The 21,372-nt window shown below is 38.9% G+C and overlaps 1 protein-coding gene across 2 annotated transcripts in view; it reads left to right on the top strand.

Annotated features, from left to right (window-relative positions):
* Nucleotides 1–21,372, top strand: part of EIF2B3 (eukaryotic translation initiation factor 2B subunit gamma) — a 107,230-nt gene that overhangs the window by 21,756 nt on the left and 64,102 nt on the right. Inside the window, exon 6 of one of the 2 annotated variants that reach the window (XM_063297835.1) lies at nucleotides 18,981–19,070. The exons of the other annotated variant lie outside the window; for it this stretch is intronic. Within the exon in view, the coding sequence (XP_063153905.1) occupies nucleotides 18,981–19,070 (90 nt within the window). The remainder of the gene's footprint in view (nucleotides 1–18,980; nucleotides 19,071–21,372) is intronic. 2 annotated transcript variants of the gene reach the window in all.

The following is a 21,372-nucleotide window of genomic DNA, read 5'->3' as shown; positions in this document are numbered from 1 at the left end:
AAGTTGAGTTGCCTTCATGTAACAGTTTTGTACTGCTGCAAACCACATGAATGTACAAACATCAGGAGCTGAGCTTGATTCAGGGAATTCTTAACTTTTTTACTTCTGGTTCTGAAAAAAAATGCACATCGTTTCTTAAACTCATAGTTAAAATGCCTATGATGATATAATCAGTCTTTCACTGACCAATAAGGCTATTAGTATTATGGTGACCAAAGACCAATTTTAATGCATTTAATGCATCTACAAGAGTCAAATGACTATTCAGTTTTGGGGCTAGCTTTTCCCAACTTGTATATCCTCTAGATATGTGGATTTTAGCTCCCATAATTCTCAGCAGTAGCCATGGGAGTTCTGGGAATAGGAAATATATGCGGAGCGTGCAAAATATATGTGCAGTAAGCCAGGTTGTGGAAGGCTGCTGGGGAAGACTGCTATAAGAAAAGTGGATTTTGTATTTACATAGGATTTGTTCATTTCCATTGTTACTTGCCAGATTTTAGATGTTAGCTGAGATAACCCAAACATTAAGTCATAATTTTTGTCAAATGAAGAAATGTTAAATTACCTTTATGTTAAATCAGGGTGGGAAACCGTGGCCTCTCAAATTTTGCTGAACTCACAGCATCACTCACTATAGGCACTGCTCCTGGAGAGGCATAGATTTGCCACCTTTGCTTTACCCTGAGGATAGACATCAGATAGAAGTTTGGATGTGGGCATTTGGTATGTACTTTGAAGTCTCACTTCATTAAGCTCTTTCTAAGCATTTGGCAAGCCATAGTATTGAGAAATAATGGGAATTCCATTGGCCTTTCTTTACCTCTCACCCTCAGAGTGGGGGAGGCTGTTTTCATAGAGTGATTACTACAGGCAAAGAATTGTTTGCCCCACCTTAGACATTTATGGTTGGAAAAAAAAAGTATAGTAAAAGACACCTGTTAGAGCAGGTCTAAATTTGGATCATTTCCTTTTAAAATGCTACGGGTTGTTTGAGGATGAGCTGTCCCTAATAAACCATCTGCCTTCGTGGGTGTTCCATCTCTGTAAATGCAGGTGCAGTGCTGCTCCAAGAGGATGTGCTAATAAATCACAGTCACAATCCGGACTACTCATTACCTCATACAAAAAGGAATACCTCCTATATGAATGTATGGTGTAATGGCAAGAATGGCTTTGAAGTGGCAATGTAATCTCAATTCAAAAGACCTAACCCATTTATGTATGAAAAGGATGTTGTGGTTTTATTTATTCCTCTTCAAAATTCCTTTTGTGAGGGAAAAGCATATTTAAGTGTGGAGATGAATCATTTAAAGAATTGTTCAGGCACAGAAATTTATTAGTCAGGCAACTCTGAAATACTAAGAGAATACTATGTTAGTTATGTTATTTTAGTTATTTGGAGTGGAGGTTTCTTTAAGTAGTAACAAGTGGATCCTATATAAAATACAACAATCTTTGTTACTATAGTGTTCTCATGAAATTGTTCCTGTGAACTTCTCTTATACCTTTTACAGCATAATTCCTTAACATAGCATACCTCCTCTAAAGTTAGTGAATATTTCAGGTTAATTAGGGATTGTATGTCAATGTTGAGGTTTTTACAGTTACCTCCAAGGCATTGTAAATCATCATGATTAGAAAAGGGCTACCTAGCGAGAACAGCATGTTAAGTAGCTAAGAGAATTTGCTTTTTGTAAGAGTGAATTGATTTTTTTCTACTGTTGTAAGTAAAGTTTAGCTGTTCTCCCAAAATAGTATGAGGAGGGAACTCCTCTGAGTCAAACTGGCTGCTGCCTATACAGGAATGAATGTGTGTATGTCTGCATGCACGTGTCTTTACATACTCTTGGCTTCTTGGCTTCAGATAGCCATGATGATGCACCGAGGAAACTGCCATGAAAAAGCCATGCATGGGGAGGACTTTAAACTTTCTTTTTACAATTAATTAATCTTTGAATTGTACACTCAGTTGCATTTCGCTGAACCCGAAAATATGGGGTTGATGTAACATAATGTGCTTTATGTGTTTGCAATAGGGTGGCTAGAAACTTTGAAGTGAGCCAAGCAATATGCGGTGTCTAACTGCCTTGTCTCTAGCTTACTCTCCTAAGCTAGGCAGAAAAATAAGGTACTCAGGCAGGAAGCTGGCTGGAAGAAGAAGGAAACCCAGGAAGAAAACTCTTATTTGTGGATTTATGCTATGGACTAGGCCTCAGAACAGAGATTTAGAATTTGAGGTCCAAAGGCCGTATGCACTCCTGAAAGCCTTGAATGTGATCCTTAGAGCCCTTCCCAAATTGTTCAGCCAAGTGTGCTTTTTAATGTGGTGGTGGGGGATTAAATACACGATCATATTAACTGTAATTAAATTAATTTCAATAAATGTAAATGAAATGAAATCAACTTCAGTTTGTGTCCTGGTCCCACTGATGTCTTCTGGCCTTTCCTACTATGTAGAATATAGAGCCTGACATGCCGTTCAAGGGCCCAGTGCAGTTCTCATCCAGACAACAGTTGCACATCCCCAGCTTAGATGACTGAAATCTTGTGATTGTAAATGGAAGAGAATGAACATTAGTGCAGTTTTAATTGCTTTGTCCTTCCTTGTTAAATATTTGTCTTTAAATAGTAGCTTGTCAAGGAGCGTGTGATAATATAATTCATTACCTCTAAACTTCTGCATAATGTTAGGCTGAAAGATAATGACTGACCAACCAAAGTTGCCCAAGGAACATCTGGGCTGAGGGAGGATTTGAATCAAAGTCTTTTGAGTCTTATACTCAAACTCTAATTACACTATCGCTGGTATATGCATAATGCAGGGTTGTTGGGGTTGGCAGATGATAGAATAAGCAGAGAGGAGTAGCTGGAGCTCAGAATTAGAGAAATACTGCACTTGGAAATCCAATGTTTTTTCAACATGTTGCATTTTAATTATACATTACTAATTGCTAAGGAAATAGTTGCAAACTGTTGTGCACTGATGAGAGTCTTTAGGTTGAGGTGGAATAGAAGAGAGAGAAAAAGAGAGAGTTCCTAGATACGGATAAAAATAATGGAAAATTATTGTATAGGTTTATACCTGAATTCAGCAATATATAAGTATGCCTGTAAAAGAGTCACAGTAGAGTCCAAAGAGCTCTTGTCTTCAGCATGTGTGAACTGCAGGACGCTGGCTATCATATTGAAATGATTGCTGTTTATGTACATACCTTTCTAAAACCCATATATAACTGAAGAACCTGAAGCAGAGTGTTCGCTGAATCCCATAATGATTCTTTTTAATTAATGCTCTAACACAGAGAATAGAGTAGTTAATAATAAATGCTACAGTAATTTCCCTTGATGCAGATTTCTATGTTTGCACTGGTGGAAAACCTCAACAGATTCTGGAATAAGCTGGAAACTCACTCCAATAAATTAAACTACTGTATATAAAAGCAATTTAAAGTTTAAATTAGCCATATATCCTTTAAGAAATTGAAGGGTTAGTGGAACATGTCATCAGCCAAAGCTGAAAGAAGTTGTTGGGTCGGTCCTTCTGAGGAAAAATGTGACATGCAGTACCACATACATTCTAAGCATTCTTCATAGTAGTCATGTGCTTCGGAGCCTACAATTATGTTCTGCATGCCTTAATTATTTTTGTGTGGGTGTGTATATAGGATGTATATACATACATTCAATAAGGCAATCCTCCAAGCCAGACTAGTCACTGAATTTGAACATTCACCTTTTCTGTTTTTGCTTAGCTGCTTTTTGGATGATCTGAGAGACATGCTAAATTTACTTCGTTTTACAACATCCTGGCAATGAGATTTTGATTTTTTCCTCTTACGGAGCTCTTAGGGAAACTGTATGGTTTAAAATTTAAGAGGTAAAGAGTCCTGACTCAGTGTAGGGCAGTTGGTGAAAATCTAATTGTCCTTTTTGAATTACTTTTTCAAAGCTCAATATGTGTGTGTATATTATATAAATTAACCTTCCCCCACCTTGTACCGTCTAGCTAGATTTAAATTCAACTCCCATCTTCCCCAGCCAGCGTGACAATAGGCCAGGAGAATGTAATCCAACACATTTAGAGGCTACCAGAACATAAAAGAGACCATGTCCTGGTCTTTTGAATGTTTGCAGAATCTTTCTCAGTGGACAGTTCCTAAATTGTTTAGCTTCATAGAATCATTTTACTGTGCTGTTCAGATGGCATAGAAGACTGAGTCATAGGTCAGTAGAGTTATCCATGCCTATTTGAACACAGTCCGAGTCTTCTTGGCCACATGTTAGACATATGTTACTCATCAATAGCTGTGGAACTCCATGACGCAGAGCAGACTGGAATGCAGCAGTTAGTTAACACCCCTGACCGGGCTGTAAATATATTAGCAAATGTAAGGAAGCAGAAGAGAGACAAAATATTACATAAAGTGCTGCAGGAATAGCATGAGGCATTTGTCTTTTCCTCTCTAAAATATTAAATATCCCCAGTCATTAAGAGACTTGAGATCTGTGGTACCAAAGCCTAAGCAGTTTCTGTAGCTTTTTATTTTAAACTGTCTAGTCAATCTTTAACACTGGGTGTTATAAGAGGATTTTCTCACTGGTTACGGGGAAATACCTATGTGAATTACTTGTTTAATTGATTTGTCGTATTCCAAGAAATGCTGGCCTGAAAGAGCTCTTATCTCAATCCTATCTTTTAGTTCAAAGTAATACACTTTCTAAAAACTCATACAAGTGAACTTGTTTTCAGAATTAGTTACATTTGGTACTGATCGAACTAAATGAAGTTACATAATGACAATTTGCTACACTTACTGCATTGGCTGCTGAGTTAATGTTTAACCAGCACATTCACAGTGATGCAATTTGGCTGAGGAGGCTGAAAAAACCAAATACCGTCAGGAATCATACTGTACAAGTAATGGACTAATTGGGGAGTCATCTAAGGTTGAATGGTCTTCTGATCTGTATTTTTTGAGTTTGTAGGCAAAGAGAATTGCTCTAGCAATTACTGATCCGCAGCAGAGGAGACCAGAAATATTTATTTTGTTCTTTATTTCTAAGAAATCAGAGGACAAAATTAAAACTCAAAGCACTTTGATCACCTGACTTAATTTTTTGAAAAATGTTTTCATTTTGGGGGGACAGTGAAGTGGTTATCAGCCATGCTGCAAAGCATCAGTGTAATCTTTATTTGTAAGAATGTCTCAGACACCACATAGGCCCCATAGGTGTCCTTAGAATATAAAAATGGTGAGTGATTGCAGCTCAGTGCTTTATTTGGAAATATGCTCACCTGCCCAGAACATACAGTTGTAATCGAAATTATTCAACACCCATTGCAAATCAGGTTGATTGTCAAAATGTACACTTTCAGCTGTTTGCAATGAACAAATCAAACAAAAGCAATTGAAATAGCTCAACACAACGGATGCTTCAAGTGATGTCCCCAAATTCAACTGAAAATGCAACTTATAATGACTTCGCCTGTCTCAAAGTTATTCAGCCCCCTGAATAGAATCCGTCACAACAGCACACATACAGTATGCAAAACAGGTGTTGTCTCAAGTACACCTGATGCAACTAATCAAGGGCTTCATTAGTTGCACCAGGTGTGCTTGAGCTGGAACACATGAAATACCTGAACTGGCTAGGGGTTTGTTGAGTGTCACATTTGACTGCATGTTAGAAATACAATATGGCTGAGTCAAAAGAATGGTCCAAAAAGGTAAGAGAAGAGATCATCACCCTTCACAAACAAGGAACAGGATACAAAAAGATAGCAAAGGCACTATCTTGGAAACATAGATCGCAAGTTCAAAGTTAAAGGAACAGTGATTACACTACCTGGATGGGACAGAAAAAGGAAGCTGTCAGTGGCTGCAACCAGATTTCTGAGAAGGCAGGTGGAGAGAAACCCTCGAGTGACTGCAAAAGACCTTTAGCAAGACTTGATGGCAACAGGCACTGAGGTTTCAGTGAGCACAGTAAGGCGCATACTAAACACACAAGGTTCCCATGCCAGAACTCCAAGACATACACCACTACTGACACACAAGAAAAAGCACAAGAAAAGTAAGCTCCAATTTGCTCAAACTCATATCAATAAGCCACAGAAGTTTTGGGATTCTGTTCTGTGGAGTGATGAAACAAAACTGGAACTTTTTGGCCTGATGGATCAGCAGTATGTCTGGAGAAAGAAGAATGAAGCATACGCTGAAAAGAACACGCTGCCTACTGTTAAGCATGGTGGTGGCTCAGTGATGCTCTGGGGCTGCTTTGCATCCTCTGGCACTGGAAACCTGCAGCGTGTGGACGGCAAGATGGATTCATTGAAGGATCAGGAAATCATAGAAGAAAACGTCATGCCGTCTGTAAGGAAGCTGAAGCTTGGGCGTCATTGGACCTTCCAACAGGACAATGATCCCAAGCATACCTCAAGTTCCACTAAGGCTTGGATGCAGAAGAAGTCCTGGAAGATTCTACAGTGGCCATCACAGTCACCTGACTTGAACCCCATAGAAAATCTCTGGTGGGATTTGAAGAAGGCGGTTGCAGCACGCAAACCCAAGAATATTACTGAACTGGAGGCCATTGCTCATGAGGAATGGGCTAAGATTCCTCAGGAATACTGCCAGAAGCTGGTGTCTGGCTGTGCATCTTGTTTGCAGCAGGTCATAACAGCAAAAGGGTGCTCTACTAAGTACTGAAGATGCTTGCCATGAAGGGGTTGAATAATTCTGAGACTGGAGAAGTCATTATAAGTTGCATTTGAAGCAGTCGTTGTATTGAGCTATTTCAGTTGCTTTTGTTTGATTTGATCACTGCAAACAGCTGAAAGTCTGTACATTTTGACAACCTGATTTGCAATGGGGGTTGAATAATTTTGATTACAACTGTAGTAAGCTAAGGGTAGCTGGGAACATATTAAGAGGGTCGGAAAAATGGCAGGGGGTTCCTCCCCAATTTGGTTTTTCCTAAATGTATTTTGTGACTGCTACCAACTGGCAACTATTTTATGAATGAATCTAACTTAATCTAATTCTCCTCCCTCATGGCAGTAATTTTGTGACAGCACCCATAAAGTTTTAAATACAACCATAAAGATGGAGACCTCTATTGTACAGCATGCAGTAGGCTCTACCTTTTTAAGTGACATGTGTTCCCAGATCCAGATAAGGATCATTCATTATGAGCTAAATATTTCCCTACTCTCACCTTGCTGCTTTCTGAAATTCACCTTCCCCTGTGTTATTTATTAATGTATTTATTTATTATTAAAATCTCTGCCACCCCTCTTGTATACAATGACTCTGGGTGGCTTGCAAAGAATAAAAATAATATAAAAACATATAAATACAATATAAATATAAAATTCAGAATGGACAATGAGATCTTACCTTGGCACCCTCATGGGGCCAACCACCCCCATGAAGAGCTGTCACTCCTACTATCCCAGGCCAGGTGGCATAGCCAAGTTTTTACTCCCTTTCAAAAGGCCGGGAGAGGGGGGGCCTGTCTTACCCTGGGGGTAGCTTGTTCCAGAAGGTGGGTACCACAGCAGAGAAGGCCCTCCTCCTAGACCCTGCCAATCGGCAATCCCTCATGGACAGGGTCCGTAACATTCCCTCTCTGCCTGACTGGGTGGGAAAGGTCGATGTAGCAGGGGTGAGGCGGTTCCTCAGGTAACCTAGACCCATGCCATGTAGGGCTTTATAGGTAATAACCAACACCTTGAATTGGACCTGGAAGCAAACCGGCACCCAATGCAGCTTGCACAGCAACGGTGTTATATGTGCCCTTCTAGGAGATCCTAAGACTGCTCGCATGGCCGCATTTTGCACCAGCTATAGCTTCCAGACACTCTTCAAGGGTAGCCCCATGTAGACCACATTGCAGTAGTCTATGCGGGAGATGACCAGGGCATGAGTGACCGTTCAGAGGGATTCTCGATCCAGGAAAGGGCGTAGCTGGTGCACAACACGAAGTTGTGCAAAGGCTCCCCTGGCCACAACTACCACCTGCTCTTTGAGCAGGAGTTGTGAGTCCAAGAGGACCCCCAGGTTCCACACTGGATCTGTCTGGGGCAGTGCAACCCCATCCAGAGCCAAAGATGGCAAATTCCGGGATACTTGGGAGCCCCCAACCCACAGCCACTCTGATATTGTTTAAGATAAAATAAAATAAAATAAAATAATAAAGTAAAATATTTCAGAAAGCCATCAGTCAAGGGGGGAGAGGGGGGAGGGGGAGAGGAAGAATCGTATATTGTATTTCTTCTTGCTCTGTGCATGGTGGTCCCAGTCTGGATTGGTACTGCACATTTTGATAGCAAAAAGTGGACAAAGAAACAGTTGCATGCTGGTATATAATGTAACATCAGTTCAACCTAACAACAACTTTTAAATTAGATAATTGAGAATGGGAAAAGAAAGAAGCTGTCAACATAGGCTGCATATAGCAATTTGCCAACTGATAAAAGCATATTTTGAGTTTGGTGTAAGAATAAATAAAATAGACATAAAGCCCCCAGTGAGCAGATTTTCAGTGTACTTATTTTGTTAATCAACTTCAAAAAGTTCAGAAGAAAGCGGGGAGGGGGCAGAGGGAAGGAATTTTGGCTCCATTCCTTCTAGTGATGTTATTGGATCACTGCCATGACACTGCAGCTCCCGGTTGCAATGTTTACCTGCCCTTCAAATAAACCTATGTGTAAAAAAAAGTATGAATGTGTTTGTAGGTAGCACCATCTTTAAGCAGGATGCTTTATAAATAATACGGTACAATAAATTCTATATTCCTGGAATTTATAATCTAACAGAAGAAAAAGGCAAGGATAATTGTAGGAAGAATATGAGATTACTTCAATAACTTCAGGTTATTTACTATAAACTATTGGGACTATAAAAAGTGTGTTATGTTCATTGCTAATGCACATTGCGGAAAGTCTACATCTTAAACTAATGCTAAAAAAGAAAGAAAGAAATGCATTTAGTAAACACTTAGATCCCACCCACTCCCATTTGTAACTCTAGGCAGCTTACAAATATTCATATATAATAGAAATAATTAAAATGTGCTAAAAACAAAAAGGCTTAGGTAAAAAAAAAAAAATTAAGGCCTCTCCTGAATGACAAATAAAAGGGGGTGATGGTTCTAGCAGCAAACTATTGCATAGATTAGATTCTGCCATGGAAAAAGCAGAATTAGCTTTTGCAGTGGTACCTGCAAAATGTGTCCATTGAAGATCTAAGTGAAGGGCAAACTGTATTGATATAAACCAACCAGACCCAAGTTGTCATGTTCATCGTTCCAATGGTTTGCATACATCGTAACGTTTCGCATGTCATGTTTCTGATCCGTGTCTATCACCTGCGGGGTGGGGAATTTCAGCTCGGTCAGGCTGTTATCTTTCTGTTGCCCTGAAGGAATGTGTGTTTGGGTTATGACATGTATTCAAGGTTACTTTCCCAGGCAGATGTGTGACGCTTGCCAGGCCTGGGGGGGGGTGGTTGCGATGGTGGGGTGCGGGGGCGGGATCGGCTTGGAGGCGAGGGTTTTTAGTTTGTATTTGGTGCGCTTTTGCTTATTCTCAGCTTTCTTCGTATTTGCATACTATCCTTTCAATAAATCAGTTTTATTCACTAAACTCTGGTGAGACTGACTTCGTTGGGATAAGGCAATCATTACACAAGTGGTATGATGAATTGATTCTGGGTAAGTAACTAAGTGGAGCTGTTTGAGCAATTACTAGTTAGTCAGTGTTGAATTATTAGACTGTGAATATATCTGATCTTGCAGGAAAGGCGAAATACAACCGAATAGTATCAGGATACTGGTAGCTATTAGCTTAGAACCCACACATAATCCTTCCCTGTGGCTTCATGTAGCTGTTTAATAACATGGTAGATAAGCTGGAAACCTTGCAGGACTTCCTGTGTTATATTTTGTCATGCAACATATCCAAGATGTTCTGCATCCATTTTCTTCAATTTGATAGCCTCTAGATTTGGAGTGGGGGGATGGCTAATCTATATGAATTGCTGCAACAATGCAGAGGGATAAATATTGTATACAATTTGCTTACAACTGACATTTATGAAAATGAACAGGATAAGGATGGCAAAACCATCTATGGTGCTTTAGAAATTGTTAAGGCAGAAGCTTAAAGACCACCCATTGATTTGCTTAGCTTTTGCTCTAGGTGTCTAAGTGTAGCTGCTTTCAGGATGGCCAAATAAATGGGAAGTTGTTGACAATGAGTTTCCCATTTGAAAATGAGTTCCCCATTTGAAACCAAAATAGAATAGTATTAAGTAGTATTAATTGGTAATTTTCATCTAGAATCTAGGTGACATGCCAATTTTTGTTTGTACTATTATTAAAGCCATTTGTGAAAAAAGGCCTTTTGGCAAGCTTTCTTATTTTTTTAAGGATATAATTTTTCCATTTTTGCAATGTAGGGGTTTGGGCTATGGCTGAAGAATTGTACCTAAGAGCAGCCATGAGATATAATTTGCTTAAGCCATTCTAACAACCCTGAGAACAGGGCCTCTTCAGACTCCTTTCTTCCTATAGCCTTTGTTTTTAAGAGCACTTGAAAATATTGTTCCTCAGGTAATATAGTGTTCCATGCTTGATCCATGTGTTAGCATTTCAGTGAACATCTCTTTCCCAGGCCAAGCAGCTATTGAATTTTTTAAAGCTTTTCAGGAAGGAGAATCTGTGAGCGCATATTTAGCTGTGCCAGACTCTATTGAAAGAATAATGGATTGTTCCTCCATTCAGCAATATTCTTATCCTAATAGAGCGCTTGAGTTGCAGTGATGTCAAAATTATTTTATTTCTATGCTTTAACATTACTTTTGGTCGCCTTTTTAATCCCAAGTATTCTTAATGAAAATGTGGATAATTGAAATATAGATTTCTGTCTTGGGCAAAGTTTTGCAACCAATCCTTGCAGGAGGGGAAATTGTATCTTACAGTATCTACACAGAAAAATATAGCACTCCTTAATGTTCTGTTCTTGTTTTCTATCCTAACTTCTTTTTGATATACCTTATTCCTTAATAATGAAGTCCCAAGTTAGTAGTTTTTAAATGAGATTGGTGTAGGAAATGAGATAGGCCTTTTGAAAGGTGGGCATGATTCTTACTGCTGCATGGCTCCTCTTATTAAAAAGAGATAATATAACATAAACAAAATAGAGGATTAGATTTTAAAAAATAAATTTAAAAAACCTTACTCTTTTAGAACTATACCTGTGTGAAATCGTCTTGTAATCGTAAAAATTCTCACTCAGAAATTCAGCCTATAATCCACATTTTGAAAAGCCACTCAATTTAATTTCTTTCCACACTAGAGGATTGGGTTTCCTGTAGTTACTATAGGCGATTGCCTTGTGTGTGTGTGCATGTGTCTGTATGTCTGTATGTCTTGCATTGGCTAGTATAGTTGATCTTCCAACAAACATTGGATCCTTGTTTTCTCCAAGCTGGTGTCTTCCAGATGTGTTCAATTACGACACACATCTGCAGTAAGCTCTGCTACATCAGGGAAATCCTAGGTTAGTGTTAATATTTCATCCTTTTTTAAGGTACTTTTAATCCATAAATAATAATTCTAATATCAACTAGTTTTAATTTGCAACTTACTAATTTATTATTTTTTAAAAATAAATTTCTGTGTAATTAATGAATGTCTGAAGTAGAGATGGAGAAGAAAGCTGGCAAAAGGCTTAAAGAGGAAATTTTACTTCTTAATCCTATTTCCTGTGGCAGTTTTCTATCTTCACTCATCACACAACTAAAATACATTATGACCTTCTGAGATGAAGATAGCATAGTCTAATCCTCAAATGAAAGACTTCCTTCTGTTCTGATTGCTAACTATTATACATGGATGAAAGGTGAAAGGTCCCCTGTGTAAGCACCAACTCATGTCTGACCCTTTGGGGGGATGCTGCGTTCACGAACTTTTCTTGGCAGACTATAGTGGGGTGGTTTGCCATTGCTTTCCCCAGTCTCACCTTCCCCAGCAAGCTGGGTACTCATTTTACCAACCTCAGAAGGATGGAAGGCTGAGTCGACCTGAGCCGGCTACCCAAGAATCCAGCTTCCGCTGGGATTGAACTCGGGTCATGGGGAGAGTTTCGGATGCAGTACTGCTGCCTACAACTCTGTGCCACACAAGGCTCTATATACATGGATACTGTGGGTATATATTGCAAAGTATCTGAATAGAGACTTACAGTTAAAGGAGTTTTGTGAATTTATGTTCCGTTACTGTCTTATTCCTTAATCTACAATGCCACTTTGAGTGGTACCAATAAAGCTAATGAAAAGAATCGCAACTTCACATTCCTTTCTGACACTTCTCAACAATATCAGAGATATTTCCAGATGTTGTTCAAAAGCGCCAAAAAGTAGTTTGCAGGTGATTCTTGGGTTCTCTTTTTTGGAAACATCTGAAGTAGCAACTTAGTCTTTTGCTGTGAGAAAAATAAATGAGCTACATTTTGCTGGAGGCATTTGTACATTTTTTCTTTTGTTGCAACTTGGAAATGATAGAAAGCATATCCTGTTTAGTGCTTTATGTCTGAATTTGCCCTAAGAAACAATGTGTAGTTGGAGGCAGAGATTTCTCCTTTTGCTTATTCATCTTTTCATAGTAACTGTTTTCACTTTCTTTTCAGTGGTGAAGTACCTCTTCTTTTGTCCTGGCTTGTGTTTTGTGCCTTGATTACTGAGAGCCAATAGTATGTCTATAGAAAAGTTAGGTTTCCCCTTTGCAAATGTTGCCGCTTTTTGATGTGAAATATCTAAGTGTGGCTTTTGATCTTGAAGATATTTTCCTCACTGATCTGCCAAATCTTAATCTCTGGCCAATTATGAAACTTTGAAAACCTTCTGCACAAAATCTAGGCCTAAAAGATAAGAAGTTCCTTTTGGTACAGCTCTTCTTTCCTGACTGGTATACACTTTTGTTCTTTAAGTTTTTTGTCAACATAACAGCCATAATTCATTTCAGAGATTTATGAAATATGAAAAGAAAATACCATAAATATTATAATATTGCTATTACTACAGAACTAAACATTATTTTTTTAAAATTCTAAAATGAGAAGCTATTATCACACTAGATTTTCCCAAGCTGATGCTTTTCTGATACATTGAGGGAGTTTTCAGCTAACAGGGTAGAAGACTATGGTAGGTTAGAACACTGAGAGTTTGAGTCTCAGTATACCTGGATGATGCCACCTTTGGGAAGGCTGTGCTACATTATTCCACTTTTATTTTTATTTTTAATCCATCTTAAAAACATGTATCTTCAGGTTTGGTTTTACTAATCATGTGTTTGTTGGTGCCTCCTAAATGTTGATACCTCCAAAATGTTATTAACTGGCTTATTATCCACAACTGTGTTTCATGCTAAATTGTATAATTAGCACAATGTGTGTATAATCTCCTCTTGAATTACTCTTGCATGTTATAAATGTTCTCAATAAATTTTTACAGAGCCCGAATGAAAAACAACAATATAGGGCAGCCTCCATGATTAAGTGGATCCCTGGGTAGAAAAAAGAGGAGAAAAAAAATCCCAAGTTCCAGTAAAATTGGTTTTACTAGAGCCCAATGAGTTTAGGAAGTATATTCTTTCCTCAAGGGCACTCTAAAAACAGAAACAATCGAAAGAAGGCACTAATGTTTATGCAAAAGTGTACAATATACAGATTATAATGTTTATAAAAATGGGCAATTATCTGGTACTGTCTGTACTGTAACTAACTCAGTGGTGTCTATAATAGGATAGCCTCAGCTGTAAATGCAAGCAGTCAGACCAGCTCAGTGCTAGACCTCTTCTTCACTAGATCCTTTGGATAGCAGAGTTTCAGTGGGCCTGTTTGGCTTCATGTCATACTCTGTAGCCCCACTGTGTTCTAAATTGCTCCTGTTACCAACAGTCCCGTTGATAAAGAAAAAGCCATTGTTTCAATTTCAGTGATTGCCATTTATAATGTGTTGTTCCAACAAAACAGCAACATGCCTTACAGAATTTTGGAATACAAACAGGTAGCCCCCTGCTACAACTTCCATACTTTTTGAACATTTATGAGTCTAGATTGATGCATTTAAACATTTTCTACCTTGCTTCAGTAGATAGGTAGATAGGTAGGAGGTAGATAGATAATGTACCACTAAATAGAATTAGACTCACAATACCATTTTCTATCAGTGATTTTCTCATCTTCTCTGTTGTATATTCTCTCTTCAGCCACAGAATGATGCCCAGAAATAATTTTCTACTTGGTAGCTCAGTGAAATTGGCAGCCATAATTTGGGCACATGGCTGTCTCTTAGAAAAGCTTTGTACAAGCACACACATAAATGTTTAGAACTTTTAGCTTAGACATTTAGCTTAGAACTTAATCTCTCGGTTTATGAAATGCAAAATGTATATGAGAGAAAAGAATTAAGGAAACTTTGTGATATTTGCATGTCATTTCAAGCCATGAAGTTCAACTTAGTAAATTGGAATTTGAACAAGCAATATGATAATGAATTGGTTCATTTGTTCTTGGTTTGTATAACAGGATAATTCAATTAGGGAAGTGTAATCCTTGGCTGTTAAATCTGGGAGTGTGTCTTATTACACCCAAACAAGGCAGCAACAAACATTGTATGAAATTGAGCACAATCCACCATAAACCTCCAGTTAGGACATAGCCAGTCTCCTTTTCCTATTTGCTTAGGGCTTTTCCACACACTGCATTCTGAAGCTGCTTGATTCCTGGAAATGAAGTTGGCTTAAGAAATCCCATTCCAGATTTCAAGTATTTCCTCTGCTTTGACCATGGTAATAGCCTGGTATTCTCTCTGGACTGTGGATTGTATTCTCCAATTAGTGGCCTCCCTGTTTTTTTACTCCTCTGGCCCATACCAGGAAAGGAAGCACCAATGGCTTCGCTTTCCATGGGTAAATCTTTGAGGACATGTGGTTCCATTGACAGACCTTTTGGATGGGCTCCTCTGTATTGGCTCCCCCTCATACTTTGCACCCATCCATGGACTGGGGAAAAGAAAAAAGAAAGTGCCACCCTTTTACCATTTTTTCTGTCCCTTGGGTTAGAAGGTAGCCCAACCAGTAACTAAATGGGAGGGGGCGTTCCTATCACAGCACACAGCAGCTAATTGTAGTAAAGGCATTTGTCACAGCACACAGTAGCTAATTGTGGTAAAGGCAATCGTCTACAATGAAATTAAACACAGAATGCCAACTGGACGCTGCTGCTTGCGATGGTAGAAATCGGAAAACACTACAGGTAGTCCTCGCTTAACTACCACAACTGGGACTGGATTTTTGGTTGCTAAGTAAAGTGGTCATTAAGCGAATCCAACCCAATTTGACCACCTTTTTTTTGCAGTGGCTGTTAAATGAATCACTGTAGTCTTTAAGTGAAGCATGTGGTTGTTAAGTGAATCACATGGTTCCCCATTGATTTTGCTTGCCAGAAGTTGGCTGGGAAGGTCAAAATGGCGTTCACATGACCGTGGAATGCTGCAATGGTCGTAAATGCAAACAGGTTGCCAAGCGCCCAAATCATGATCACATGAGTGCGGGGGCACTGCAACAGTTGTAAGTACAAGGACCAGTCATATGTTGGTTTTTCCAGCACTGTTGTAAGTCCAAACCATCTCTAAATGAATGGTCTTTAAGTGAGGACTACCTGCACTTTTGATTCATAGCAGGGGGCCAAGGTTGGATAAAGAATGTCATTGTATGTTCCTGCCCTCAAGAAGCACTTAACGTGACAGTCTAGTCATGCAGATCAGCCCTTAGTCCCTTGTAGAAAGAGAGGAGTAAGATGAATTAACAGATTGCCTGTATTAGTATATTGCTCATTCACGTTTTATTAAATCATAATTCATGACTTAATAGCCATGTGAATGTGACTGTTTCTGAAAGCATTCCCTATTAATCTATTTAGTTTAGATATCTTGTTGCCTTATATTTCATGCGTTGTGGTAATGTAATTATTATTGATCTGGGGATCACCTAGGCAAATAAAATGATTCAAATTAAAGAAAGAAACTAAACATTTAGGGAATAATTATTAAGACTTCAGTGTTGTCCAATTAATATTTATTGTTAAGTTACAATGTCTAATCTTAATTTAGCCTCCAACCTGGAGGAGCCATTTTTGCTTGAATGGGGCATTATTTTAAAATCCTGTTACTGCCTAGATTTGTTTTAACATGGAAGTTTGTCCTCATTGCCAGGGATAGAATTGCAGTGCTGCACGGTTTGTACTTCCAGAATTCTTTCATGACTTTAATTTGTATTTGAATGTTGGCAGGGTTGCAATATTTGTATGATCTGATTGACTGTCTGGGTAATTTTTTTAATTAAATACAGTTTGAACTCACTTAAAACATGTTGCATTTGCTTGTAAAAAGGTTTCAAATGATTTGAAATATCTTCTCCTCGCTTGGTCATCTTTAAGTAGTTGAGCAAGCAGTTAACATTTATGACTCCATTTTAATAAATGTGTTGGAGGTCTTTTTAACACAAACAAAATGTGCTGTGCAGGATAATTAAATCAATATTACCATGTAAGAACTTGCAGTTTCTGGAATTGCTCTCCTAAAACTCGGATATAAACAAAAACCCTGTAATTTTTTGTGGTGTACAACCCTGAATGAGGGAGGTGTTTCCTGCTTTATGCTGTTCATGAAATGCATATGGGGCTTTTGTTGTTGAATGTGACTTGCTGTTGCACTGGATTTGGATAGCAACAAATGAGAATTTCAGGATCTGTACCATGTCTTCTCCAGTTAACCAGGGCAGAGAAAGAGTTCAATTTTCCAAGGACTTTTCCAAAGTCAGTAGCTACTGCACCTGGCTAAACAATAGGTATAATATGGATACTGACCTATAAATTACTCTACATTCTCTGAGCAGAGAAGGGTAGGCAACTTTTTTGTGGCCAAATATATGATACACAGTGGAGCATAGGCTTTTTGAATCTAGGGCCACTTTCAACTCTAGCTCAGAATGGCCCCGATATGCTCCCTTTGTGGTTTTCTGGTAGGAGTATATGTATGCCACTACAAGTATGGTTTTTTTTTATTTTTTTTGTATTTCTTTTTTGTGCATTTGTTTTTCATTTTCATATTTCTCTTTCTGTACATTATAGTAATTAAAGTGGGTTTTTTTAATGGAAAAAATAAGGTCTATACTCAAAGAAAATACAGAGGCTACCTGGTCAGAAAATGTTCCTTCAGTTTTGGAGAGGCACTCCTCATTCCATTCTAATCCCTTCAAATCAATAAATCTAAAGGTTAGAGTTGCTTTCTAAAGCTCCAGTTACTCTACTATAACTAAATACCTACAAGGTCTTTGATGAATTTGAAATTCCCATTTTGATTTTTTCTAATCTGAAAAATGAATACAGGTAGCCCTCGCTTAACAACCCTTCATTCAGCAACCATTTGAAGTTATGATCGTGCTGAACAAATGGTGGTTATGCCCTGTCCTCAAAGTTCCGGCTGTTGCAGCACACACACACCCTGCTGTCACGTGATCAAAATTCAGGCACTTGGCAGCCTGCCCTCATTTACGACTGTAGGGGCACTTCAACTCCCCCCACCCACCTATCTCCCCCAACTCTGCCCTTTTGGCCGCTCTGCACTCCACTGCCGCTGCCTACCCTTGCCGCTCCCTGCTGGCCCCAGCTGGCCTTCACCACCACCTCAGGAGGAAAAAGACAGTGCAGGGCAGCCAAAAGGGCAGAGATGGGGGGAGAAAGGCAGGTGGGGGGAGTTGAAGAGGAGGCGAGCGTGGCAGGGCAGGAGAAGGGTGAGGTCCTCACCTAATGATGGCACAGTCCTTGCCTAACGACTGCAACCAGGATTACTGAAACTGCCGCCACTAAGCTGTGCGGTCACATGATCACTTAGCAATGGAAGTTCTGGTCCCAATTAGGGTCATTAAGTGAGGACTACCTGTACATTTATTTACAGGTGCTATAAGCACCACAAAGTTTAGAACACTCATCACAAAAAATCTGTTTAAGTGCACCAAAAAGGGTTGGCTTTCTCTTTCCCTTTCATTTGCTTTTTTTAGGAGGCTGAAAATAGCTTTCTCCAACTTAGTGCTCTCCTGATGTGATAACATTGGGTTGGGTAAGACTGATTAAAAGAATAGAGAGAGATTATTTTTTGAAAATCTCTGTCTGATAAATTACATTTCCTGTTACTAAATAAGCTACAAGTTGAGCACACTTATCTATCTGGGCAAAGGATATATAAAATACTTGGATATCGCAAATCCTAAAGCTTTCTCTAAAATCCATAAATTTAACTTTAGAGAATAAGTCAGTGGAAAGAACCATTAGGAACCTGTTACCTTCCATGGTTAGAAAGATTTGTTCCTACCAAAATGGTACTCTGTAAATGTAACTTTCTGTTGTATTTCCTCAAAAAAAAGAAAGAAATTAAACTGGTAAAATTTGTCCAAAAAATGTATTTGGGAGCAGAACAAAATCTTAAAACAATGCAAATAGTTTGTAGAAATAGTATTGGGCAATACTGGCATTCCTAATTTAACATGTCGCTCCAATTCATATCAGTCTCTCCCTTTGATACCAAACCTAAAGCAGAAGTCTCCTGAATAAGAACTTGTGGCATAGATTTAATGTAACATCAGCATCTAATGTAACGTTTTCATGGACTAGAGCCTGGTATACTTTCAGAATGGGATCAGTGGTAAACTGGATAAGCAGGTGTGGGTTTGTATGACAGATTAAAGTCATGGGAGCCATCACCATTCACCTCTGCACTAATCCCATAGCAAAGGTTTGGGAACACAGATGGCCCTTGTAAAATTTTACCATCAAGAAATTTTAAAGTGGAGCTCATAAAGTAACTGCGGAATGCAGAGCTAAGTGACTTCATTCTCTTTTATTTCCTCTCCAGGCATTCACGAATTCGCATTAGGACAGGTTTGATGGATGCTCATCTGTACTGTTTGAAGAAATGTGTAATAGACTTCCTCATGGAGAACAGGTAGGGAAAAGGGTCTAGAACCCAAATGTACTTCAGAAATGTTTGAGTGTCACACTGGAAATGTCCTTGGCTTTAGTTAAGGACCCAGGGTCACAATATACAACTGGTGTTTTTCTCGCTTTAAATATAAGTATACCCTCTTCAGATTGTGACCGTATGCATGCAATTCCTTGGTATCCCACGAGCATCCTTTTAACAAGGTATGCAACCTTCTAACTGTGTACAGTGCATTGCAGGAGTTCTACTCCATTTTCTGCTTATGGACTCTCACATGTATGAAAGAAGTGAGGGAGAAGCAGAAAATACTGATAGGATCCCCTCATCTTCCTATCTCCTCTTAGGTACCATGTTTCAGTTTTGAACACATGCGTTTTCCTATTCCACTCCAGTTCCCAAACACAACATTCCCTTTAAAAACAAAAGGTTGAGTTTTTCCATTGCCCATGCCACTGCCCTTCTAGTATTGAAATCAGATTAACAATGAACAGGGTGCCTGAGAAAATCAAATAATAGAGTGCAAGATGAAGCTTTCTTAAATAAAGAAGCTCCTCACCATTCCCATGGCTACCATTCGTTTATGCTACAGAACATACAAATGAAGCATCTGTGGAGTAAGGTTTTATTGTATCATTTTTAAAATAACTGAGTTGGGGGAAGATTATATAGGCCAGTGGCACTGAAAAGGCAAGCACTTACGAAAAATGCATGGCAACATTCTCCCCCGCACGCCTCCTCTAACCACATAGCTACTAAAGATTAACCCAACTGCATCTCACTCATTTTGATCTGGAAGAAGAGAAATGGGGAATAAAAGTTTATCTCTGTGCTTGTTGCATAGTGAAAGCCCAATCACTCAGCGTTCTCGAGTTCTTCATGCCCCTTAGCTGGAGGGGTGCTGTAGAGCATTTCTATTTGTCATTCAGAGGACATGTGTAAGTGACAACAATTTTTTTGTTAGCTATGAAGGCCACCCAAACTTCGTTGGTTCTTAGTGGGAAATCACTTTAAAGAGGAAGGCGACAGTGACAACTTCCATTTAACTGAGAGTTATCTGCAGGATGTCTGCTCTCTGGAATACATCAAATGAGGGGCAAGTTTATTCAACATGAATGCCAGACAATTAACTCTAATTGACAAGACCAAAACAAGTTGTTTGGACACTGGAAATTAAATCCAACCCCTTACCTCCCCTGCCCCCCTTTTGTATATGAAGGTAACTTTCCATCCAGTAGCATTAGACAATGGAAGATTACCACACTGAACCAATAATCTTGTTGATTTCTTACCGAAACCTAATACATGCCTGCTTTCTCTTCATTTGTATCTATTAGGGTTTTCTTGTTCAGTAGTAATATGAGTATTTCTGTTCCTGTTGTGTCTTCTTTTTGTACATTATTTTGTCTATTTGTAAATCCAGTCCTCCTCTGGATAAATCTCCGTGTTGGCTCTTTTTGATACATCCTGTGTACCTTGCGTTGTTCCTAATATGTAACTGAGACCACCTACTGAGAGGAAGAAAGACATCCTTTTATGGAAGAAGAGAATGATCCTGGGTGTAATGGTTTAGCAGTAATGAAGAGCCAGTGTACTCACCGCAAACTAGGAGTAGCTTAAAGCTGAACCCCAGGAATAACTTTCAGTGCCACCTGCTCCAGATGGTGCTGGAGCTGAAACAGCTGTGTTCCATAATATTTTTGCTCCCTTGAAAGAATGGAGAATTGTCCCCTGTAGAAGCCACAGGTGAGAATTAGAGAAAAAGATGAGGTGATATGGATGGAATTTAAATGATATAGTCAAGATGACAGTCTTACCTGTACATTAGAGACAGGTAAGGAAGTGAAGGATAACCAATCTGGTAAAAAAGGTCCCTGCAAGTAAATAGACTTAAGTGGTAAGAAGACCCATTTCTATTCCCTCTTCCCCTAAAATATGTTAGGCTGCTTTCCTGGCAGATTACAGCTGAGACAGATCAGGTGGTGGGTAAAGTCTTAAAAATAGTCCTAAAAATGCTTTCTTTTCATGGGCCGCTCCAAAATAGTTTTTTTTAAAACAACTCTTACATCTGAATTTGAATGTACAAACCTGACATTTTTATGTTGATCAGCCTTTTAGTTTAGAGGCTCCTTATTTTATATTATGATGTTGTAATAGATTATAGCATGTTATGATATTGTTGATTGATTCTATCTGTACTCCACTTAGCAATAAATGCATGATTAAGTTATTATAACAGCTACTACTTAATTGGCCCTTCTGGCTGGCCATTGGCTACATGCCAACCATAGCTACAAGAAAGGTAGGT

The sequence above is a fragment of the Candoia aspera genome, chromosome 3 (genome assembly GCF_035149785.1).
Source record: "Candoia aspera isolate rCanAsp1 chromosome 3, rCanAsp1.hap2, whole genome shotgun sequence".
Taxonomy (NCBI): Eukaryota; Metazoa; Chordata; class Lepidosauria; order Squamata; family Boidae; genus Candoia; species Candoia aspera.
This window is presented reverse-complemented; position numbering and strand designations above follow the sequence as displayed.